Source organism: Heloderma suspectum, chromosome 3, assembly GCF_057233095.1.
Source record: "Heloderma suspectum isolate Gila_16-S chromosome 3, 16-S_ref, whole genome shotgun sequence".
Taxonomy (NCBI): Eukaryota; Metazoa; Chordata; class Lepidosauria; order Squamata; family Helodermatidae; genus Heloderma; species Heloderma suspectum.
This window is the reverse complement of record NC_139460.1, coordinates 123,432,514-123,455,000: the sequence shown is the minus strand read 5'-3', so window position 1 is coordinate 123,455,000 and position 22,487 is coordinate 123,432,514. Positions and strand designations below refer to the sequence as shown.

At 42.7% G+C, this 22,487-nt stretch overlaps 1 protein-coding gene across 1 annotated transcript in view; it reads left to right on the top strand.

The window, feature by feature from the left end:
- VWA3B (von Willebrand factor A domain containing 3B) overlaps positions 1-22,487 on the top strand; it is an 88,996-nt gene that overhangs the window by 40,127 nt on the left and 26,382 nt on the right. The window contains exons 11-21 of the mRNA XM_084844397.1: positions 445-599; positions 1,615-1,753; positions 3,328-3,459; positions 5,586-5,684; positions 7,930-8,112; positions 9,782-9,909; positions 10,966-11,150; positions 12,948-13,040; positions 19,118-19,157; positions 19,285-19,441; positions 22,344-22,462. Coding sequence (XP_084700523.1) covers positions 445-599; positions 1,615-1,753; positions 3,328-3,459; positions 5,586-5,684; positions 7,930-8,112; positions 9,782-9,909; positions 10,966-11,150; positions 12,948-13,040; positions 19,118-19,157; positions 19,285-19,441; positions 22,344-22,462 — 1,430 coding nt within the window. The remainder of the gene's footprint in view (positions 1-444; positions 600-1,614; positions 1,754-3,327; positions 3,460-5,585; positions 5,685-7,929; positions 8,113-9,781; positions 9,910-10,965; positions 11,151-12,947; positions 13,041-19,117; positions 19,158-19,284; positions 19,442-22,343; positions 22,463-22,487) is intronic.

Below are 22,487 nucleotides of genomic sequence, written 5' to 3'. Positions count from 1 at the left end.
GGGATGGTTTCACCAACTTCTTTAAATTTATTCCCAGTTTATTGATCTAGAGCAGGGGTGGCCATGCAGGTGCTGCTGGACTGCAACTCCCATTAGCCCTGGCCAGCATATGAACGATGATGGGAGTTGCAGTCCAGCAGCAACACTTAGAAGTCCACATGTTCAGCATTCCTGATCTAGAAGCATAAGAAGCTTCATGTGCTCTAGTCCTATTACAAAAGGTCAGACATTGAATTTCCAACCGCCCAGTATTATATCTGTTCTAACCTTGAGAGGGCCTAGGAGAACTTGATAATAGTATTCCCCTCTGCGCAGTCGATACATTTGACAAACACAAATGTTTGGAGTTTATTTCTGCATTGGTACTTGCACATAAATGCAAGTTCAATTATGCTTTGTGAAGATCACACGTGAAATCTCCACTGCACCTTTTTGTTCTCTTAGGAGACTAACAAGAAGGTCATCCATGCAAAATATTGTGACAAGTTTGTACATACATTCTTGGAAGACGGCTCCATAGTCCACATACATTTGAATAATGAAAGGTGCAGGCAGTATGAAGATCGGATGAGGAATGCTCTCGACCAAATGGAAGGAAGGTAGGCTTGCTTTCTAATTAAAGCTCTTTTTAAAAGCATTTTCTTGTGCTGGGAAAAAGTATCCAAAATATAACTGTGTCTGATTAAAGCAACTGTGAAGTACCCAGGCATGGCAATAAACTAGTATTTGGTTTTTTTTAACTCTCTATATTAGCATATGAAAAGATGCCGTACACATAATAGTTAATGCAGTTTAAACATGGTGACCTAGTTGAAATACATTATAGACCAGGTATACCTATTCATTTGCAAAGGCTCATATTACCAATATAATTTTATTATATGACCTTCAAAATTATCTGAATGATTCCAAATTTAAAATGTCCACCCTTCATCTCTAGTACTCCATTCTCTCTCTCTCTCTCTCTCTTCTCCAGGAAAGTGGTTGATTTATTATTATTTATTTATGAAATGTATATCTCACCTTTACACCAAGAAGCTCAAGAAGGATACATGGTACGCCAACCTCATTGTACCCTCACAACAGCCCTGTAGGGTAGGTTAGGCTGAGAGATAGTGATTGGCCCAGGGTTGCCCAGTGGTTGCATGGAAATTGGAGCCTGGGTGTCACCAGCTCTAGTCCAACGCTCTAACCCAGCCTTCCCACTAAGGTGCCTTCCAGATATATTGCACTACAACTCCCAGGACTTCTGACCATTGGCCATGCTGGCTGGTAATGCTGGGAGATGTAGTCCAACGCATCTGGAAGACACCTGGTTGGGGAAGGCTGCTCCGACAACAATGCCACACTTACTCTGCATTAACATGGGGAGATCCTAGATACCTTTACTGCATCTACAGCTCTACCCCTTTTAAACAATAACTTTTTAACACACTTTCATATTTAAAGGTTATTGTTTATAGTAACCTTATTTTTAAAGGGGTCTGTTTGACCCCTATATCAGATCAATTAGGTGCTTTTTACAAGCATAGGTGGGTTAAGAAATGGCAAAGTACCCATTTCACGCAGTTCTTTATTGTGCCTTTCATTTCATTGAAAAGTATTTTTGTATAGACTTCAGGAGTTGAAGCAAGGCAGCCGAGCACTCTTTGGGGAAATCACAGAAGATCACGTCTATATTCTCATTGATACATCTCAGTCTATGAAAGACAAACTGCCAGTGGTGAAGAACAAGATATTTCAGCTCATGCGGGTGAGTGACAGCTATGGTGCCAAGACAAGGGTTGCAAGACAGAATGAATGCACAGAAATATGATCCCCACCATAAGAATACAGAATGCTCCTGTGTTGATTATGGGATCCTGATTGACTTAGGTCCCAATTAAACCTGATTCATATCCACCAAGATGAGACAAAGTCACAAATGGATCAGTGTAACAGTTTATTGATTACACAGAGATGATATATGGAAGCAGAAAGAATATACAAAGGAAAGCTCATGCCACTTCAGTTGACAAAGCAGGCACCTTTGCCACAGCTGGTTGTATATATGTGTCCCCAAGATATATGAGACAGGGTTCTCCAGGCTGGCAGCGTGCGTTCCCCCTTGGAGCAAGACCAGATTGGATTGCTTTGTTATCCAGCTTATATATCCCTCTCTCATATTCTCGAAAGGTCTCAAAGCATTCCAGCCTGGAAGATTAATTGCCTTTCCATAGAGAGAGAGAGAGAGAGACCCCAACATTCCAACTTAGGAGGGAGAGCCTCCCAGCTCAAGGGGGAGATAAGACACTACTCCCTATCTCAGCGGGGTGAGATAGCTAGGCATACGTACAGTTGTTGACAAATGGAGCTGCACTCGCTTGGTACCAGTTTGAGAGGCTCGCTAGGAAAGCTGCCCATCAGGGGCCTATCTTTTGGTTAGCGAAAATCTGCTCGCTATGTTAAGCTACACAGGTCTCTATGCATTTAACACACTGTACAGGACACAGCTGTGGGAACTCACTAAAGCTCCTCACCAGCTCTTCCAGTATCGAATCCACTACAGCTCCATTATACAGATTCAGACCATTGGTCCATCCAGCTCAGTATTGTCTACAGTAGGGCATTCCGCACAGCACACTAACCCATACTCAGTGGTTGAGTGTGGGTTGTTGTAGAACTGTGGGTTAGTGTGTTGTCTGGACCTAGGACATTTTCCTCAGTGCGCTTGTTAACCATGCACCGTGGCTTGTTAACCACATTGAACAACTCAGCAACAAACCATGGGTTCTCAAGGTGGCTTGTTCGAGAAAAATAAGCCATACTACATGGTTAACAAGCCATCTTGCAGAAAATGTCCTGGGTTCAGACTGCATGCTAAGCCATGGTTCAACTAACAACCCATGGTTCAACAACAACCCACACTCAACCACTGAGTGTGGGTTAGCGTGTTGTGCGAACCCAGTCAGTGACCAGAAGCGATTCTCCAGGGTTTCAGACAGGAGTCTTTCCCAGTCCTATCTGGAGGTGCCAGGACTTGAACTTTGCACCTTCTGCATGCAAAGCAGCTGCTCTACCACTGAGCTACAATCCTTCTCCCCAAATGTAGATGCTTTCTTCAGTTTGGGATGGGTGGATGGTTAGATTATGAAGTGGATCCAGTATTTCCAAGAGATTGTCATTCTTCCTCACTATCTCCGCTAATAAACCATTTTAAATTTAACTTCTAGAAGAATGGAATCTACTTCTGTAGTGATTGCTTTTCAAGTATAGCAAAACAAAAAAACAAAAACACTGTGATGTTTCTCATATGAATAAGAATTCAATGGAGCCTTTTTTTTGCAGGAACAACTGCAAAACAAAACCAGGTTTAACCTTGTTAAATTCGATGCTGAGGCAGTTGCTTGGAAAGAGAAACTTGCTAAAGTTAATGATCATAATTTGGAGGATGCTTTACTTTGGGTAAAGGGACTACAGGTAAATATAGAAAGGAACTTTAAGAAAATGTAACTGACCTAAGTTATTTCTGGAATGCACCCACCCCAGTCCTGATTTGTGTAAACTTCTTTTTGGTTCCAATGAAGCTTTTATTATGCAAATCCTTGGAAGTAGTAAGATACTATTTAGATTATTTGCATGAGTAGTTACTTAATCAGTTCTTGCATCTTTTGTGTCATTATTGGAATCTACTATTCGTGCTTGCTAGAATGTACATTTGATTTAAAATGGCTCTCTTCAGTCTCCTATGTTGTGTTAATATTCACAGTTGTGTGAGAAGAGACCTGGTTAAGATGTCACATTCCTGGTCCAATCCAATGTCACACTGGAAATGTCCTGTGTGCTCCCCTTCCCCCCCTTGTGAGCCCAGTGTTAATGCAAGACTTCCTGGGTGGTGGTTGTTAAGTAAATTTTTATTCTGCTCATCCTCCAAGGAACTCAGTGTGATGTCCAAGGGTCCCCCCCACCCCCATTTTAAACTCACGACAACAATGTGAAGTAGGTTAGGCTGAAAGATAGACTTGCTCAAGGGGACCCAGTGACCTTTGTGGCTGAAGTGGGGATTTGAACCCATGGTCTCCCAGGTCCTAGTCCAACACTGAAGCCATGACACCGTGCTGGCTCATCTATCCTCCTCTTTTCACACCTGGCTTAACGCAAGACTTCCAGGTTTGTCAGACCACCATTTGCTGTGACGTTTGAACCAGGAAGCTGTGGTTTGAGTGCTCCTACAATCCAGGATCAAACTCTGGTTTGCAATCCTAGTTTGTAGGGGGAACTCAAGTTGCAGTTTCCAGTTCAGATGTCACAGGTAACTGTAGTTTAACAAATGAGGAAGTATTGTGTTAAGCCAGGTCTGTGAGAGGAGGAGTTGGCATGTGGGTGTATGGTGCATTCCTGATACAATGAACTGTGGTTTGTTGGAACAAGAGTGTGAAGTCCAAACTGGGCCACTGAATCTCAAAGAGCTTTTAGTGTCATGTGTGAAAATATATTTAGTTGCAGCACTGTTAGAAACATAGACATTTCTTGGGAAGTATCTCTGAAGCAAGAATTTACTCTTCCCTTTCTCTCTCCATTGAAGAAGAGCTTTGAACATCATCCTGCCATGCAGGAACATGATCCACAATTTCCTTAATATTTTCTGCTCTTCCGCAATAAAGTCACATCCAAAAGCAGTGTTTCCCTTTCCAGAAATGCCCATGTTTGCACAACTCCTAGGCAAGGAAACTGTGAAGGCTGTTTTTGTGATGTGATCTTGTTGTAGAACAGGGATAGGGAATGTCTTTCTTGTTGAGGTCCACGTTACCTTGGCTGAAACCTATCAGGGCTGGCATTCTAGCAGTGGGTGGAACCAAGCCAAAAATGGGTGGTGTTACAGATGTGCTCAGTACTTGAGAACAACAACAAATAAGACATTTGCAAGACATTTGCATACTGTTCTCTTTCCCCAAATTCTGCAAGTTTCCCTCCCATCAGTTTGGTTGTTGGGGGACAGACCAGGATGGAGTAAATAATATCAATATACCAGAGTAGGGTTGGTGATGCGCTGTGTCCTTGGGAGAGTTCTGATGTCCAGATTGAGGGAGTTCATATTTGGCTCACAGGCCAGAGGTTCCTTACCTGTGTTGTACAGGAACAGGAAGTACTGAGGAATATGGTCATCCATTTCCTGTGTGGCAAAGTAACATCTGAAGCTGCTGTCAATGTAATTAAGTGCCAGTGATCCAAATAGCTAGTAGCAGTCTTCCATTTGAAGTTCCTCCCCCTTCCTCTCACACATTCCAGCAGTTCACAGAAATGAATTTGTAGTGCATTTCCTAAAATACATTTTTATTTGGATCTATAAATCACAGCTACATAAAGCTTATGCATTGCTTTTAAAAGAGTTATTGAATATTAACTGCCGATTTATCACTTATATCTATTTAACTGTTGCTCATCGTGATTTAGACTACACAAAGAGTAAATTAGTCATTCCCCTGGACAAATTGTGCAGTGCCTCTCACCAGCACATTTGAGAAATAGACGTGATAAACTATTCCACAAATTTGGAACTGTTAATGACTCCATTTTTCTCTGTTGCTTTTCCATTGACTGCTTAGGTTGGAAGTTCTACAAATACCCTGAAAGCGCTTCAAATAGCCTTTTTGGATAGTGACACTCAAGCCATTTATCTTCTTACTGATGGGAGACCTGATCAGGTATCTATGGAAGAAGCAGACCATGTCAGCACAGTGTGATGATGTAACACTGGCAATATGACAAAGCAGAGCCTTGATGTAGACCTGGGGTGGCCAAACTGGGGCTAACCTGACAGTTCAAGGAAGAAACAGGCCTTTGTCTCCTCCCCATCTTTTGTTCCAGCCACACATTGGAACCATGAGGGATTGGGAGGAGGACATGGTGATGGTGGAGAAGGCAGAGGAAGCATGATCTTTCAGCCCCCAAAGTAGGTAGTTCCAATAATAGATAGCTGGCTGGGAGCAGGGGGGAAATGGGGCAAGGTTCTTGGGCAAGCTCCAGCAGTGGTGGTTGTGGGGCAAGGAAGGTAACAATAGATGTGGAGTGGATATTGAGGAGGGGAAGCAGCAATGATGAGGGTCTTGGAAGACAGTTGGAGAGGGGGAAGCAGTGGCATCTATGTGAGGAGGGCTAAGGAGGGAGGAGAAACAGAGCAAGGAGCTCAGGTGGGGGGCTGGTTGGGGAAGGTGAAGCTGCAGTAAAAAGGTGGTGTTGGGGTATTGTGGAAGGTGGGTTCAGCAGCAGTTAGCACCACTGGTTTTAGTGGGGCTGTTGGGGAGGGAGATAGTGTGGGCAGGAGCTGAAGCTCTCCAGCTGAAACCAGATGTTACACAAAATGCAGGGATGCTGCTGAAAGCATTTAGCTCCCCCTCTCTAACATCTAATAGGACTGACTTCATGTTGCAATGCCAGAATGTTCCTCATTTCCCTTCCCACTGTCTGTAGCAGCCAATGATGTGCAGCCAGAGTGGGGCGGGGTGAATAGCACTTCATGACATCACAACATGATGAGATATGTTCTGTTGGACATTATGGATGGACGGTGTCTGAGCCTCATGAAGGTATTTGTGCTTGAGAAAATTTTACCATCTAAGCTATAGACCAGGCTTCCCTAGCCAGGTGCCTTCCTGGTCTAGACACAGCAAACGAACAGCCCAACATGGTTCAACCCCCTAATGTTACTTTCAAAACATACCCTTCAAAGTCTTGCCTTCTTCTGAGAGAATGTAAGATTTCTTCCAACTCTACAGGTTGTGAAAGATCACTATGTTAAATGCAAATTTAATGGTAGAACTGCTTGAATATAATTAATAGTTGACTTAAGCCTATAACTTGGTTTTTTATTTTGTTTTTCGGGTGTTTTTTTGCACATGCCAGTGACTGGTAGTATCTCTGGCTGCAGTGTACAAAGCCTGCAACTAGGTTAGTGAGATCAGGTTCTCAATATATATATATATATATATATATATATATATATATATATATCAGCAAAATTGCAGGGTTTTAGGTTATTAGCTTGTAAAGTTATAGACTGCAATGTAACCAGAGGAAAGTTACTTGATGCATATATCCAAAAAGCAACATGGGGTTGAACCCCGACAATATTAGTCTCATTTAGGTCTCATTGAAATCTGTGGGACTGAAGTTAGTCATGACTAACTTTTCATATTGATTTAAATGGGAACGAAGTGCGTCTGACTTAGTCTGGATCCACCCCATTGAGATTTCAGCAAGTTCATGACGTTAGGTGGAGAAACACCCCCCAAAGAATGTCACACTCATTTAATAAATGACTATAAAGATATATAAAGAGTTTGCTCCCCCCGAGAAATTCAGGTCTTTTTGGTTTTAATAGAAGTCTGTGGTCTCAGCCATTGACAGTTATGGCACCAATGGCTAAAGGCTTTTATACTTCTTAAGCTATACATGAAGATATAAGTTTAGCATTATGTGCCTGGTTTGCACATAATGCTAAACCATGTTTTATTATTTGTTGCACTACCCAGGGTTCTGGCAGACAATATAACAACCTGTGGTTTGTTTTCTTAATCCCTGGAATGTTTGTTTTCCTCCTCCTCCTGCTTCCTCCATATATTGCCTGCTGTAATACTCCCATGTAACGTGGCTTTTTTTTTTTTAACCTCTCTTGCTTACTGCCTCTGTAGCCTGGTGAAGCAATCCATGAACAACCCATGTTTCTGGGTTTGCATGTAACAACCCAGAGTTTACAACCCAACGACAAACCATGGGTTCCCTTTCTGGGTTGTTCATAGTTAACAACCATGGCCACGTTCACACATTGCGACAACCCAGAATTCAGCAACCTATGAGTTATCATTATGTGTGAACCATGCCATAGTTTGAAGCCAGTTAATCTTTTAATTGACTGTTTCTTAATACATCTCCTTTTTCTTTTATTTTCAGCCCCCCAATAGAATTTTAGCTCAACTCGAACTTAAGCGGAACATTCCAGTTCATACTATTTCCTTTAACTGTGATGATACCGGAGCTAATAAATTTTTACATGAGCTGGCCAGTAAGACCGGTGGACGGTTTCATTACTATCACATTTGTCTGAGCGACCCTGGTGCTCCAAAACCCTTTGAGGCAAGTCTTGAACAGTTAAGACTGAAACTTCAGGAGGGTTCCTTTTTTTCTCTTTTTTACACACAACGAGGTCTTAAAATAAGTTCCAGTGAAATGTGTTAGTGCACCAAATTCTTAAGAAAGGACTGTGTAAATAAGAGGTTTAAAAGCATTTTTTGGTGAAGCAAAATAGACAAATGAAAGCTAAGGGGCTTTTCATGAGGATCAGATGACTGTGCATCCTTGGCACATTTTAGATTTTGTGGGATAATCCTTAAAGTCCTAATTCAAGGACGCTAGGGTAATAGGAGTGTTAGCTCCAGATTTTCGGCAAGCTGCCCTCAGTGGGCCCCCAGCCCTGATGCTGCTGTTACCACTATGCATTCGCTTCACTCTCCTTCTAGGCCAAGTTTGTACCACTGCGCAGAAGAAAAGGTCAAGGCTACTGGAGGCTGCTTCTCTTCATTCTCCTTGCTTTTGTGACTGGTCACATGCTTGAGTGTAGATGAACAGGGGGCAGGAGGAGGTAGAAGGCCAGGGGGCTTTGGGGGATCAGCAGTAGTCTCCCTCCTGGGCCTTGGAAGGGGCCTGGCAGTGCTGACCCCTGATGCTGACTCTGTATAATATCCAGCCCAGATGTACTGAATGGTGGGAGGAGAACTAGCCTTGCTTTGCTGGGAGGATAATTAATAGCCTTGGTATAGAGTGTGTGTGTGTGTGTGTGTGCGCGCGCGCGTGCATGCTCGCATGCATGTGCGCATGTAGAGAGTAGTGTGTGTGCACACACTGATTTTGATAACGTCTGCTACATAGGTCTACAAAGACGTTACTTGCAGAGGAAGCAAACTCAAGACCCGAGTGTAGAAAAACAGGGAGCCCAGGTTAAACTTTCAAGGCTTTCATTCTGACTTGCGTGTGTGTGTGTGTGTGTGTGTGTGTGTGTGTGTGAGAGAGAGAGAGAGAGAGAGAGAGAGAGAGAGAGAAACTTATAAGGGGGTTCTCCATGCTTTGTTTATGACTAGTCAATTTCACCTCCTCTGCTAGTAAGAGGAGTATATGATGCTGGAATGGCAGATGTTTGTTTTTACTTTAACTTTGGGTAACCCATTAGTGACAGAAAATGGAAAAAGTAAGAAATGGATGTGGTTATTAGCTTACTGGGGACTCTGTCTGTCTGTCTATGAAAGAGATATAATGATTAGTGTAATAATAAGGATACATTAATGGCAGTCCCATCCGTGCCCCCCCTCCCGATTTACTGCAAAAGTTAACTCCAGCATTGTCCATCATAGTTGCATTATCAAATAAACAATTTTAGTAAAGGTAAAAGTCATATGAATTTTCAGCCAAGAGTTTTCTGCTCTGGATTTTTTTTTCTTAAATCTTAACTGGGTTAAAATTATGCTTTGAGGGGGGGTCCAGGATGGGCGGTCCAGGATTATACCAGTATAATACAGAAAGGGTTAGATGTGAAATGTAATGAAAAGAAACATAAGCAAAACTAGGCACTGAAAATACAGAAACAAGATTTAAGGAGGAAGTATTTCAACAAACCAATTTTATCATATTGTTTTTTCTGTTGGATTATTGTGTGGATTTATTTAGAACTGGTTTAGAACTGGCTCAGATCAGGAATAAACTGTGTTTCTAATTTAATTCCAGTGACCTATTTTTTGTTTCATTTTGGCAGTGTGAGGATATATATCTACTTAAAAAAGAGATAGAACTAGGAGAAAAAGAGCTGAAGAAAATACAGACCTTTCGCACTGACAATGTATTGATGGATTTGTTTAATGGAGCAAAAGATCTTCACGATAAGTATGCCTTTCTTTCTATTGCCTTTCTTTCTTGCACCACTTTTTAGTTACCTATTACATGTTTTGTCTTGGCCAAAAAGGTGCATAAGAAGATCTGAGTTACATACAGAGATATTTTATTCTGAAGAGAAGAAGTTTAAAAGAAATACACTGGTGTTCCTGGGTGAGGAGGATCTTTTTCTTTATAGGGAAAAAAATGGGGAAAGCTCCTGCTCCTGGTATTTGTTTAGTGCCTATAAAATAATAATGAACTGGAAAATATAGCACTCATCTGAAAAACATGAATAAGTCTTTATTATAGGAGGTGATGGAACGTGCCTCTGTATATGCTTGTCAGTTTCATTCCTTTCATCACAGGGTTGATTCACTCCCCTCCTGTCAGTGGCTTTTGCTTCTCCCCTGCTTCGCTCCAGGTAACTCTCTGCTCATGGCTTGGTTGACTCCTCACAAGCACAAGCTGCCACTTTTTATGCCACCGCAGATGTTCTAATTGTGGCTTGAGCAGTGGTGTACAAATGTCTCTTCTTGGTGAACCAGTCAGAGGATTCTGTTGTCACAAGCAGAGAGCCCCATGTCCAAAGAATAAAAAGGCTTCTACAAAGGGGGTGATCACCTGCGTCATCCCTCAGTTGTCTTCTTCATGGAGAAGTGCTCCGTTCATACACACAAAAAGCTTTTTATCCACCTTCAGTCTGGTTGCATGTCTGATTTGCTTCAAGACCAATTGCATATGGAAAACCAAAATGCTTACAGTAAAGTCAGATTCCCTGGACTCCAGAGGGAAATGTGTGTGGTTGCTGATTTGTGTGCTTTCTCTTAATTAGAAACTTGTTTGGTGCTGTTTTTGGTTGTCCAGGATCCAGAATTTACACCTTTTTGAGCACCAAACACCAGTTCACAGGATCAGTTTTCCCCATCGCACACCCAGTACAAACATGACCTGTGGGTGGTTTGAATGTGCAGTGTTTCAGACTTCACACTTCCCAAAGCGGCTTCTCCCAGATATGTGTGTGTGTGCGCTTTGGCTCGGATCGTGACTTGTCTGTTTCTTAAACAGACATCGCAGGCAGCCTTTTACTGCAACCCCAGTAACCACACAAGTTGAGGGACCGAATCCCCCATCTCCAGATAGGCTCTGTTGCGCCCCTGAAGAGCCGGGATCAGCTTCACCACAGTCTGGTATGGATGGATGTCAGGCACGCTCTGGGAGTCCAACCAGAAAGAAGAACGCTTTATATGCAGGTAAAGGAGACTGTGAAGATTATTCAGTAAAACGTGTCCCATCTCAGGCATGTGTTGGATAGAAACGTCCTCCCACTCCGCGTTAGTGAACGTTGGCAGTGTGCAAAGTGCTGCAGTCCTCAGGAGTCCTGGGAGCATGCAGTCTACATTAGAAAGGCGAGACACGGATGGGAAAAGAGTTCCGATTGACTTCTAAAAAGGACCCTTGTCCATGTACTCTACTACTGCCAGGACTGTTTGTGCTTTATTTTCTGATGCGTCTCTAATGATACTTCCCCCCCCCCCTTAATAAATATAATTGTGTTTAGGGGACAGAGATTATTTCTTTTTTCTTTTTCTTTAAATGGAGATCTTCTGTCTTAGATTTCAGCCTGAAGAATCCTGTATATTCATTGGACAATAGTTCTGACCCTGAGGATGCAGCTTCTGGACCTCCCACTCTGTTCTTCTAGTGGTTCTTTTTGCTAACCCTCTCCTCCTCCTCCTCCTCCTCCTCCTCCTCCTCCTCCTCCTCCTCCTCCTCGCAGTGGGACAAAATCAGTCTGTCAGATTTATTTGCTAAAAACCATTGGTCATCACAAACGTACCACATTGACTAAACCAGAATTCTGCTGGCCACAACAGAGAGAGGGAGATGGAGAGAGGAGGTGGGCTTAGGGGCACACAGGCTGCATTCTCTTTTGCTGGTCTGGAACTTGAGCAGGGAAAGGAGTTTGCTTGGGTCGAGCCCTGGCCACCATGGCCCTCACATGTTTGAGACAAGTGGCTTAACAGCATTGCTTCTAGCTCCATGTACTGTGTGGCACATTTAGTTGACTTGAAGGGGATCTCTGAAAGAAACAGAATTCCTCTAGGCCTGTGAGGAGCTAGTGTGCCTTCAGGTCTCCTGGCTAGAAAGGGATTCTGTGGTGGCAACAGTATCCACCTCTGGGAATCTACAAAAGTTTCTGTCTGCTTATGGTGGGGAGGTATGAAAATCTGAAGGTGATCATTTTATAATGCTCAACAACCTCATATCTGATTATCTGGAACATCTAAAACTGGACAAAAATCAGTATAATATAGCAGTATTATTCCTCTTTATAAGGGAAGCACAGTGTTTTCTCTTAACTGGAAGTTTTATATAAAATGTAATAAATAGATATAATTATTTTGATTGGACCATAAATTTTAACTTCCTTAGCAGTGCAATCCTATTGTTGATGTACACTTGGAAGTAAGTTCCATCAACTTCAGTGGGACTTACTCCCAGGTAAATGTGTATAGGATTGCAACCCAAGTTGGAAACTTTCAAATTTCTAACACCTGCTTAAAAATAAATAAGCAGAAAAAATTAAAATTGGAGTCTGAGGAATACTGACTGGTTTGTCCTCTTGTCTGAAGACCTCTTGTCCTTTGAAAACTGCCACATGGTTCTGTTTCAAAAAGCTGGAATGTAAATTTCAAATGTCAAAACTCGTCACACACATTCTGACGTGCAAATGTAAAGCCTCTGAGTGCAATTCCAGCCCTGTCCCTAAAGTAGTTATATCTTCAACTAGGGCAATACTGAGTAATCAGTATTTACTAATGGCTAACGTATCTGAAAAGTATAAAGGGCACATAGTGAAATGCTTATGTAATTGGGAAAGCATAGAAAATAAATTATGGAGGCTGTACATTTATGGGAACTGGTCTAGGACAATTCTTGCCTGAAAGCTGTAGGCATTAAAAGCGAGTTTGTCATTTTGAGAATCTTAGTGGCTTTTTAATTTGCCTGGACATTATTCATTTGTGTCTGTGTGAATATCTTTACAGAACCAACGAAGAGTAGTATGCTTAGAACTCTGCGCTTTGTAGCAAAGCCTTCTGAACAAAGTCAGAATGGAAGGGCATCTCCTGAAAGAAAAGGTAAGCTGTGAGGATGAATATATTTCTTCTAGTTCAACTATTCTAATACTTTTGCATGAATTTCACTCGCCTTCTACCTATCTTAGGCTATCATTCTCCTCCTTTGGCACACATTAACCTTTCCATAAAAATTGGTGAGACTCAGCACCAATTATGGAACAAACTCCCCAGCAAGGCCTGCCTGGCCGCCAACATTGTTATCATTTTGGCACCAGGTTAAGACCTTCCTCTACTCCCAGGCATTTGGCTGCATATGATAGGTTTTTAATCAGGTCATGGGATATTGTTTGTATATATGTGAGTGTCTATGTGTCTCTGCTGCCTGTTTGTAGTTAAACTGTTTATTTTATGCACAGTATTGCATTTTAAAGGTTTTTAATCTTTGTAAACCCAGAGAATTTTGGCTATTGGGAGGTATAGAAAGGTAATAAATGAAACTGTGCACTCAATTGCACTCAGTACAATTCTGAACTCATCATTGTGCAGCTGTGCATTGAGAAAGGTGTACATGAACCAAGGATCATTGCCTTAGAGCAGGAGTGGGCAACTTCAGATGGTCTGGGGGCCAATTTCTGCCCCCTCATAACCCACCAGGGACTGCCCCCCCTCCAGTTGCCACCACTGAATTGCCACTGAATGTTGATGTACTCAGGCACTGTGTATCTGCCTCAAGTTTGTCTGCACTGCAACACAGGGTTGGCGTAGCACCAGTGGTATGGGAGTGGCCAGGAGTAAATATTGCTGTGGGGTTTTCCCGTGCCTCACCGATGCTGTTTAAAGAGGAATGCTTTGCTGCCCTGCCAGTCCTCCTGCAGCTCTGTGGAAATACAAATGTGACCTCAAATGTGTAGAAAGAGACAGTTTGAGTTATATTGCATCATTTCTCTGTATCAGCCTTCCCCAACTGGGCACCCTTCAGATGTTTGGACTATAGTTCCCAACACCCCTCAACTGGCCATGGCTGAGGTATGCTGGGAGGTGTAATTTAATGCACCCGGCAGCATCCAGTTGAAGAAGGCTGATATATAGAAATGAGATACATTAGCAGCCTGATCTCCTGCATATTTACTAAGAAATACTGCTATTAATGTGTTTGTTTCGCAGGCTAGAGATGATGAGAGTTGTAGTCTAACACATATGGAGGGCACTAGATTGGGGGACATTGATTTATTGCATTTTATCCTACCCTTCCTCTAAGGTGCTCAAGGCAGCAATTATGCTTCCCTTCATTTTATTCTCACAACAACCCTGTGAGGTAGGTTAAGCTGAGAGATGGTGACTGACTTTGAAGCTTTGGGAAGGAAACTCAAGAACTTTGGGGCCCAGATAGTTTTCTCATCCATCCTTCCAGTAGTTAAAAGAGGAATAGAAAGGGAAAGAAAAATACTCCGGGTGAATGACTGGCTACGAAGGTGGTGCTGGGGCGAGAGATTTGAATTCTGGGACCATGGGCTATACCTCCTGGAAGATGGGCTGTTGGCAAGGGATGAGTTGCACCTCACAAAGGCTGGGAAGAATGTGTTTGGCCACAGCATGAAGAACTTCATCAGGAGGGCTTTAAACTGAATCCTATGGGGAAGGGAGATGTAAAGTTGGGGATAACAATGGACGAAGGCTCATGCACCGCAACGGTGCATCTAATTCAATTAGAACAGTACTAATAGCGCCCAATAATAGTCTTCAGACACATGTAGGAAGAAAGCTAGACTATGAAGCACATGGTCTTCGATGTCTATATACTAATGCCCAGAGTATGGGAAACAAACTGAATGAACTTGTACTCTTTAATACAAGAGGGAAATTATGACTTGATAGGTATAACTGAGACTTGGTGGGATCACTCTCATGACTGGAATACAGCAATTGAAGGATATAACCTGTTCAAAAAGAACAGGAGGAACAGAAAGGGAGGTGGGTTGCACTGTATGTGAAAAACACATATCTCTGCACAGGAGGATGAGCTTGGTAGCCCCAACGAGAGCATCTGGATCAAAATAAATGGAGCGAAGAATAAAAGGAACCTGGTGGTCGGAGTCTACTACCAGCCACCCAATCAAGGAGAAGATGAGGATGAAACTTTTGAAAAGCAAATAGTCAATGTTTCAAGGAAGCATGATGCAGTAGTAATAGGGGACTTCAATTTCCCTGATATTTGTTGGGAGACAAATTCTGCAAAACATGGCCCCTCCAGGAAATTCCTGACTTGTGTGGCGGATAACTTCCTCCTACAGAAAGTAGAGGAAGGAACTAGAGGATTGGCTATCCTTGACTTGATCCTAACCAAAAGAGATGACTTAGCGGATAAAGTAGCAGTTACAGGAACTCTGGGGGAAAGCGGCCATGTTATACTTGAGTTCTTGGTTCTAAGGGAAGCAAAAGCCAAGTGTAGTCAAACACGTACCCTGGATTTTAGGAAAGCTGATTTTAATAAACTCAGAACAATTGTAAGTAAGGTCCCATGGCAAGCGACTCTAACGAGAAAAGGAGTGGGAGCTTTTAAAAAAGGAAATTCTCAAGGCACAATTACAAACAATTCCAACAAGAAGCAAAGGTGGAAGATAACAGAAGAAGCCAATGTGGCTTCACAAAAAGCTTAGAGATGACCTGAAAACAAAAAAGGACACATATAGAAAGTGAAAAGAAAGCCAAGCAACAAAGGAAGAATACAGGCAGGTAGCACAGAATTGCAGGGATGGCGTCAGGAAGCCTAAAGCTGAGAATGAGCTGAGGTTAGCGAGGGATGCTAAAAGCAACAAAAAGGCTTTCTTCAGATATGTCCATAGTAAAAGGCAGAGGAAAGAAATGGCGGTTCAACTACTAAATAAGGATGGCAAAATGATAACAGATGACAAAGAAAAGGCAGAGGTGCTCAATTCCTACTTTGGCTCATTCTTCTCCCGAAAAAGGGTCTATGACCCCCCTGGCAAAGGCGAAGTACAGTGTGAAGGGGCAGCACTGCAGCTTGAGACTGACAGGCATATGGTCAAGGAACACCTAATTACTTTGAATGAGTTCACATCTCCAGGGCCAGATGAACTGCATCCTAGAGTAATAAAGGAACTGGCAGAAGAGCTCTCAGAACCACTGTCTATTCTCTTTGAGAAACATGGAGGATGGGTGAAGTGCCAGATGACTGGAGGAGGGCTAATGTTGTCCCTATCTTCAAAAAGGGTAAAAAAGAGGAACCTGGGAACTACAGACCAGTCAGTCTGACATCAATCCCTGGGAAAATCCTGGAGCAGATGATAAAGCAATCCATCTGTAAGCACCTTGAAAACAAGGCAGTGATTACTCGAAGCCAACATGGATTTGTCAAGAACAAATCCTGCCAGACTCATCTGATCTCATTTTTTGATCAAGTCACCTCCCTTGTGGACTGTGGGAATGCTGTAGACATCATATACCTCGACTTCAGCAAAGCTTTCGACAAAGTGCCCCATGATATCCTGATGAGCAAACTAGCTGGAAGTGGGCTAGATGAAACAACGATCCGGTGGATCCACAGTTGGCTACAGAATCAGACTTAAAGAGTGCTTATCAGTGGGATCTTCTCCAACTGGGGAGAGGTAATGAGCGGGGTACCGCAGGGTTCAGTCCTGGGCCCAGTGCTCTTCAACATTTTGATTAAGGACTTGGAGGAGGAGGTGCAGGGAATGCTGATTAAATTTGCAGATGACACAAAATTGGGTGGGACAACTAATACTTTGGAAGACAGAAACAAAATTCAAAGTGATCTGGATAGACTGGAGCGCTGGGCAGAAAACAACAGAATGAAATTTAATAGGGATAAATGCCAAGTTCTGCACCTAGGAAAAAGAAACCAAATGCACAGTTACAAGATGGGGGATACATGACTCAACAACACTACAAGCGAGAAGGACCTTGGAATTGTTGTCGATCACAAGCTGAATATGAGCCAACAATGTGATGTGGCTGCAAAAAAGGCCAATGCTCTTTTGGGCTGCATTCATAGAAGCATAGCTTCCAAATCCCCAGAAGTACTAGCTCCCCTCTACTCAGCACTGGTTAGGCCTCATCTGGAGTACTGTGTGCAGTTCTGGGCACCACATTTTAAGAAGGATGCAGACAAACTGGAGAGGGTTCAGAGGAGGGCGACAAAGATGATCAGGGGACTGGAAACAAAGCCCTATGAAGAGAGACTGAAAGAACTGGGCATGTTTAGCCTTGAGAAGAGAAGACTGAGGGGAGATAGGATAGCGCTCTTCAAGTACTTGAAAGGTTGTCACAGAGAGGAAGGCCAGGCTCTCTTCTCGATCATCCCAGAGTGCAGGGCATGGAATAATGGGCTCAAGTTACAGGAACAAGTTACAGGAATGTTCCGGCTGAACATCAGGAAAAGCTTCCTGACTGTTAGAGCAATACGACAATGGAACCAATTACCTAGGGAGGTAGTGAGCTCTCCCACACTGGAGGCCTTCAAGACGAGGCTGGACAGCCATCTGTCAGGGATGCTCTGACTTCGATTCCTGCATTGAGCAGGGGGTTGGACTCGATGGCCTTGTAGGCCCCTCCAACCCTACTATTCTATGAGTATGACTGGCCATTGAGTGGAGTTTTGACCTTGGACTAGGACCATGGAGACCTCACACTCTTATCCACTGCTCCATACTGGCTCTCTGCTGGGGTTGTAACCCTAGTTTGCTATGGTAGGATAAAGGCTAAACTACATGTTACATTACATGTAGTTCCATGCAGGTGATCATAACGTTTTCTTTTACTTTTGTGTAAGTGCATGGGGGCCTGATCTGGAGTGGGACTACTATGTGCAGGGGGTGGGGGGAAGCTTCCCACCCAGCCACTTTTTTCCTTTAAATCCACCCCACCCCCACCCCCACCCCGGCACTGACATGGAGACGTACGGATAAAAAACCTCCATGGGTGCCAGTGGAGGTATTTTTCCTTTCTTAAGCCCCTGTGTATGGAGGAGAAGAATTTAAAGAAAAAGTGGCTGGTTGGGAAGGTTTAACCTCCCTACCCGCACATGGTGGTCCTAATCCAGGTTGGGCCCCCATGCACTTACATGAAAGTAAAAGAAAAAGTTATGATGACCTTTTCCACTGTGGCACCCGAGTTGTGGAATGACCTCCCCAGAGAGGCTCACCTGGCACCTACATTGTGGTCTTTTCAGCTCCAGGTGAAGACCTTCTTGCTTTCCCAGTCATTTTAGTCTTTCAGTTTCTGTTGTATAAAATCTGTTACTGTATTTTTAAATCTTTTAACTGCTGCTGGTTTTTACTTTGGTTTTATATTTTTAATCTTTTAAAAGTTTTATATTATGTTTTATTGTGCTGTATTTTATTGTGTTAATTGTTGTGAACCACTCAAAGAGCTTTGGGTGTTGCATGGTATAGGAATATAATAAATAAATAAAGCAAGCAAGCAAGCAAGCATGCTATGCATTTATTGTAGCATGTAGTGTAACCCTCAGTAGGCGGTATTAGGAGATGGGAGCTCCAAACAGCCATAATCTAGGGCTGTTGTAAGGATTACTGGGAATGAATGTGAGGAACTTTGAAAATGCCAAATTGTTTTATGTAAGTATTTTTAATCAGTGCTTTTAGTGATTTAACTAAAGGCCATACAAAGTGTTAAGTGTGCTTCCATACCGTCGGGAACAACAAGGCCAGAATTAGGGTCTCCATGTGTATGTGGAGACACACATGTTCCTGATTTGTCTTTTGCTGTCCCTTGTAGGCTGCAGAGAGAAGAGCTCCCAGGTTCCAGCATAGCTCCACACACCCCAGTAGCCATTGATTCCTCGCTTGAGCCAAGAATGCTCTTGGGTCAGGCCTAGGTCAGTCACCTGGGCAACAGCCAGGTTTTGGCCTTGGGGATGTGGCTGTCTAGGGACCTTCCAAGTACCTGCCCTCTCCAGCTTTCATACCTATTCACCAGTCTGCCTGCTTCCAAGCCTGCATAGGTCTTGTGTTTGTCCTTCTAGCTCTGGTCCCATTGTGCTGGCACCTGCACCATCTAGCATCCTATGTTCCTGACTGTCCATGTCTCAGTGCTGACACATGCAAAACCATATAATTGTTTTAAAATTTCCTTCACAGAGCGGAAGACATACAAAACTGAGAAAAAAACAAATAAAGAGTAAGTATGTGTATATGTAATGAAAGAGATTTTTTTTTTTTTACTTTGGGAAAATAATATATTACTGAATTGGTCAGCATGTCTCATTCTCTCTCTCTCTCTCTCTCTCTCTCTCTCTTTTTAAAAGCTCTTTAGATATCCCTTCTGCACAATGGTTAAAGAATCATGGTTTGGTTGCTAGGCGACTCACCATAATGGATGCCTTAGCCCCAACAGCTGTTCCTCGCACAACTAAATACATTCCAGTTCTAGACAAACATGTTGTTTCAAAAGTATTCGATGATGTAAGTCCCTTTTTATGTTGTTTCTGGGGAAACTCCAAATTAACAACTGTTTTCTGAATGCAAGTATCACATAATGGTATTATCAACTATTCCAGTCACAGTGTGCATTTAGACTTGTGCTAAATGTTCTCCCATTTTGATTTTGAGGTCAGACATAGTGATCTGGGGATCTAGAAATACTTCCTTATAAAGTTTATTGTATAAACTCTTTAACTGTGAGGCTATCCTTTTTGATCATATTTGTTGCCATTATTTTCTCCATCTGGACTTTGTGATGACATTACTGGGAGCAAATGTTATTGTTGTATTTTTAACTGTGTTTGTGTTTTCATGAGTTTGTTTTATTATTGTTTTAATCGATTTTTATTTACCTATAATTGTAAGCTGCCTCGAGTGCCATTTTTTTGGGAGAAGGGGTACAAATCAAATAAATAAATAAATAAATAAATAAAGTCAGTTGAGTGAGCAGGTGAAAATCTTTGTAGGCATTGCTGAAAATTTGTCAGGAGGTTATGTGTGCGTGTGCTTTTTGATGCTGCCAAAAATATCCATGAAATAGTGATTAGTGTCAGTTTATGTACATAAAATATATTTCCAAGTGACTTTTGAGGTTAAGAGTATGTGCGCAAAACTTAGCTGAGCTTCTCCCAATTTGTCTTTTTTGCTGGTCTTTTTTGTTTTCCCCAGAATTATAGTGTCATTCCAAGGGGCATTCTGGTGAAAAAATGGCAGCCCACACTGGCTAGCTGGGTGAGGGGTGTGCCTGTGTATTTTGCGTGCCCCCAAATGCGCAGTTTCACTCCCATTTTTGCAGTCACCCACCTCCCCATGCTGCTGGAAGTTCTCATTGCATTTCCCCCTTTTTACCAGCAGGTGGAAGTGTGCAGCCACTGAGGGTTCAAATATTGACTGTGACTGCCATTAATGTTGCATGTGCTGGCACTCACATGCCACAATTTGCACTCCGCAGGAAAAGAGGCCAGGCTCTGCTGCATCACTGTATTTTTAAGGTCTGAATATGGTCTCTAAGGTGCTTTAGAAATAACAGCAAAGGACCCCGTTGGTGTTGTATGGCACAGGCTGTACAATAGTTCAACAATGAAAGCTGGTCAATGCCTCCTATGAGGTTAGCCCAATTTATTTTTTATTTATGTATATGTTTTTATTTATGTATTTATTTATGTACATGTTTTATTTATGTATTTATGTGTATCTTTTTTATGTATGTATGTATGTATGTATGTATTTATTTATGTTGTTGTTCAGTCGTTCAGTCGTGTCCGACTCTTCGTGACCCCATGGACCATAGCACGCCAGGCCTTCCTGTCCTGCGCTCTCTCCCGGAGCGTGCTCAGTCCATATTCATTGCATCGGTGATGCTATCTAGCCATCTCATCCTCTGCCGTCCCCTTCTCCTTTTGCCTTCAATCTTTCCCAGCATCAGGGTCTTTTCCAGGGAGTTTTCTCTTCGCATTTGGTGGCCAAAATATTTGAGCTTCAGCTTCAGTATCTGTCCTTCCAGTGAGCACTCAGGGTTGATTTCCTTATGTACATGTTTTTTATTTATGTATTTATTTATGTATATACTGTCTTTCTGCAAAAGCCCTCAAGGTGGTCTGTAGTCTAAAACACCGGCATGAATCTAACAGAGATGGTACAAAAGGAAAAAAAGGAACGGGGAGGGAAGAGGAAAACAGTGCATCCAGATGCAAGCTGATACATATGTTACTGTGAGCAGGCGGAAGGGCTACTGAGCGAGGGAGTTCTGGGAGGGGAGGAGCCAAATGGCAGCTCAAGTGAAGGGGGGGAGCAAATAGCGGCTTGGAGATGGGAGCTCCAAGTTCAAGCTCTTACTCTGCTGTGAAACTTACTGGGTGATGGTGAGCAAGTTTCCCTACACCAGGGATGGAGAACGTGTGGCCCTCCCTATGTTGTCGGTATTGCAACTCCCAGCAGCCCTCACCATTGGCTGTGTTGGCTAGGGCTGATGGGAGTTGCAGTCCAACAACATCTGGAAGGCTGCACATGTTCCCCACTCCTCCCTACGCCAAATGACATTCTTTCCCTGTCGTGACGAAGAACCGGCTAAGAAATGGCAAGGCACTTTGTATGCTGAAAGGGCTATGCAAAGATTACAGTCAAATGCAAAATGTAAATGTGTTCCCGCTTAATTTTGCTTTGGTATGATTTCCCTTCCCCCGCATCCCACCCAAGGAAGGCATCAATCTTCATATTACTGCAAATGTTACTGGACTGGTGGTGGTGGTGGAAGTGACTTGATAAGCAGTGTCAGAGCAGAATAGATGTGTGCCCACAGTTATTGTATGAATCACAAAATACTTCTGGTGGCACTATAGGAAATGGTCATTGTAGGTTTCTTGTACCTTACACTCTTCAGTAGAGGGCCTACTACATGTGCCCCCACCATGTGAAGTTGATGGCTGTCAGGAAGAGAGCCTTCTCGGTGGTGCCCCAACTGATTATAGAATGCTCTTTCTAGAGAACCCCACTTGCTGCCCACTTTGTTATTCTGTTGGTGCCAGGCAAATACCTTTTTATTTTCCCAAGGTTTGAAGTCTTTTAGGGGCCTTGTTACTATTTAGGGGCTTCGTTACTATTTTGTGCTGCTTGAGTTTTACTGTCTTATTAGTTGTTGGTTTATAATTATTTGTAACTTAACTATTTTTAAGGTAAACCACCCTGAGAATTTTTTATTAAAGGGCAGGATATAAATACTTATAACAAGCAGATAAAATATCAGATGTGTGTGGGGTGGTGGTAGTAGTGGGTTATTTACACTCAAAGCTTTGCTTGTTCTTCATTCAGCCTGGTTAGATTCCGTGGCTGTGTGTTCTTGAAAAATTACAATGTTTTGACACCTTGATCGTTCATTATACTGCAGGTGTTCCCCTTTGCCCATGTGAGCAATGATAAGAAATTTGTCACGCTGATTAATCCTCAGGCAGTGGATCTCGATGCCTACAAGAAGAAGCTCCAAGAAGCAATAAAAATATACGAAAGGCAAGTCTGGTCAGCAGGAATTCTC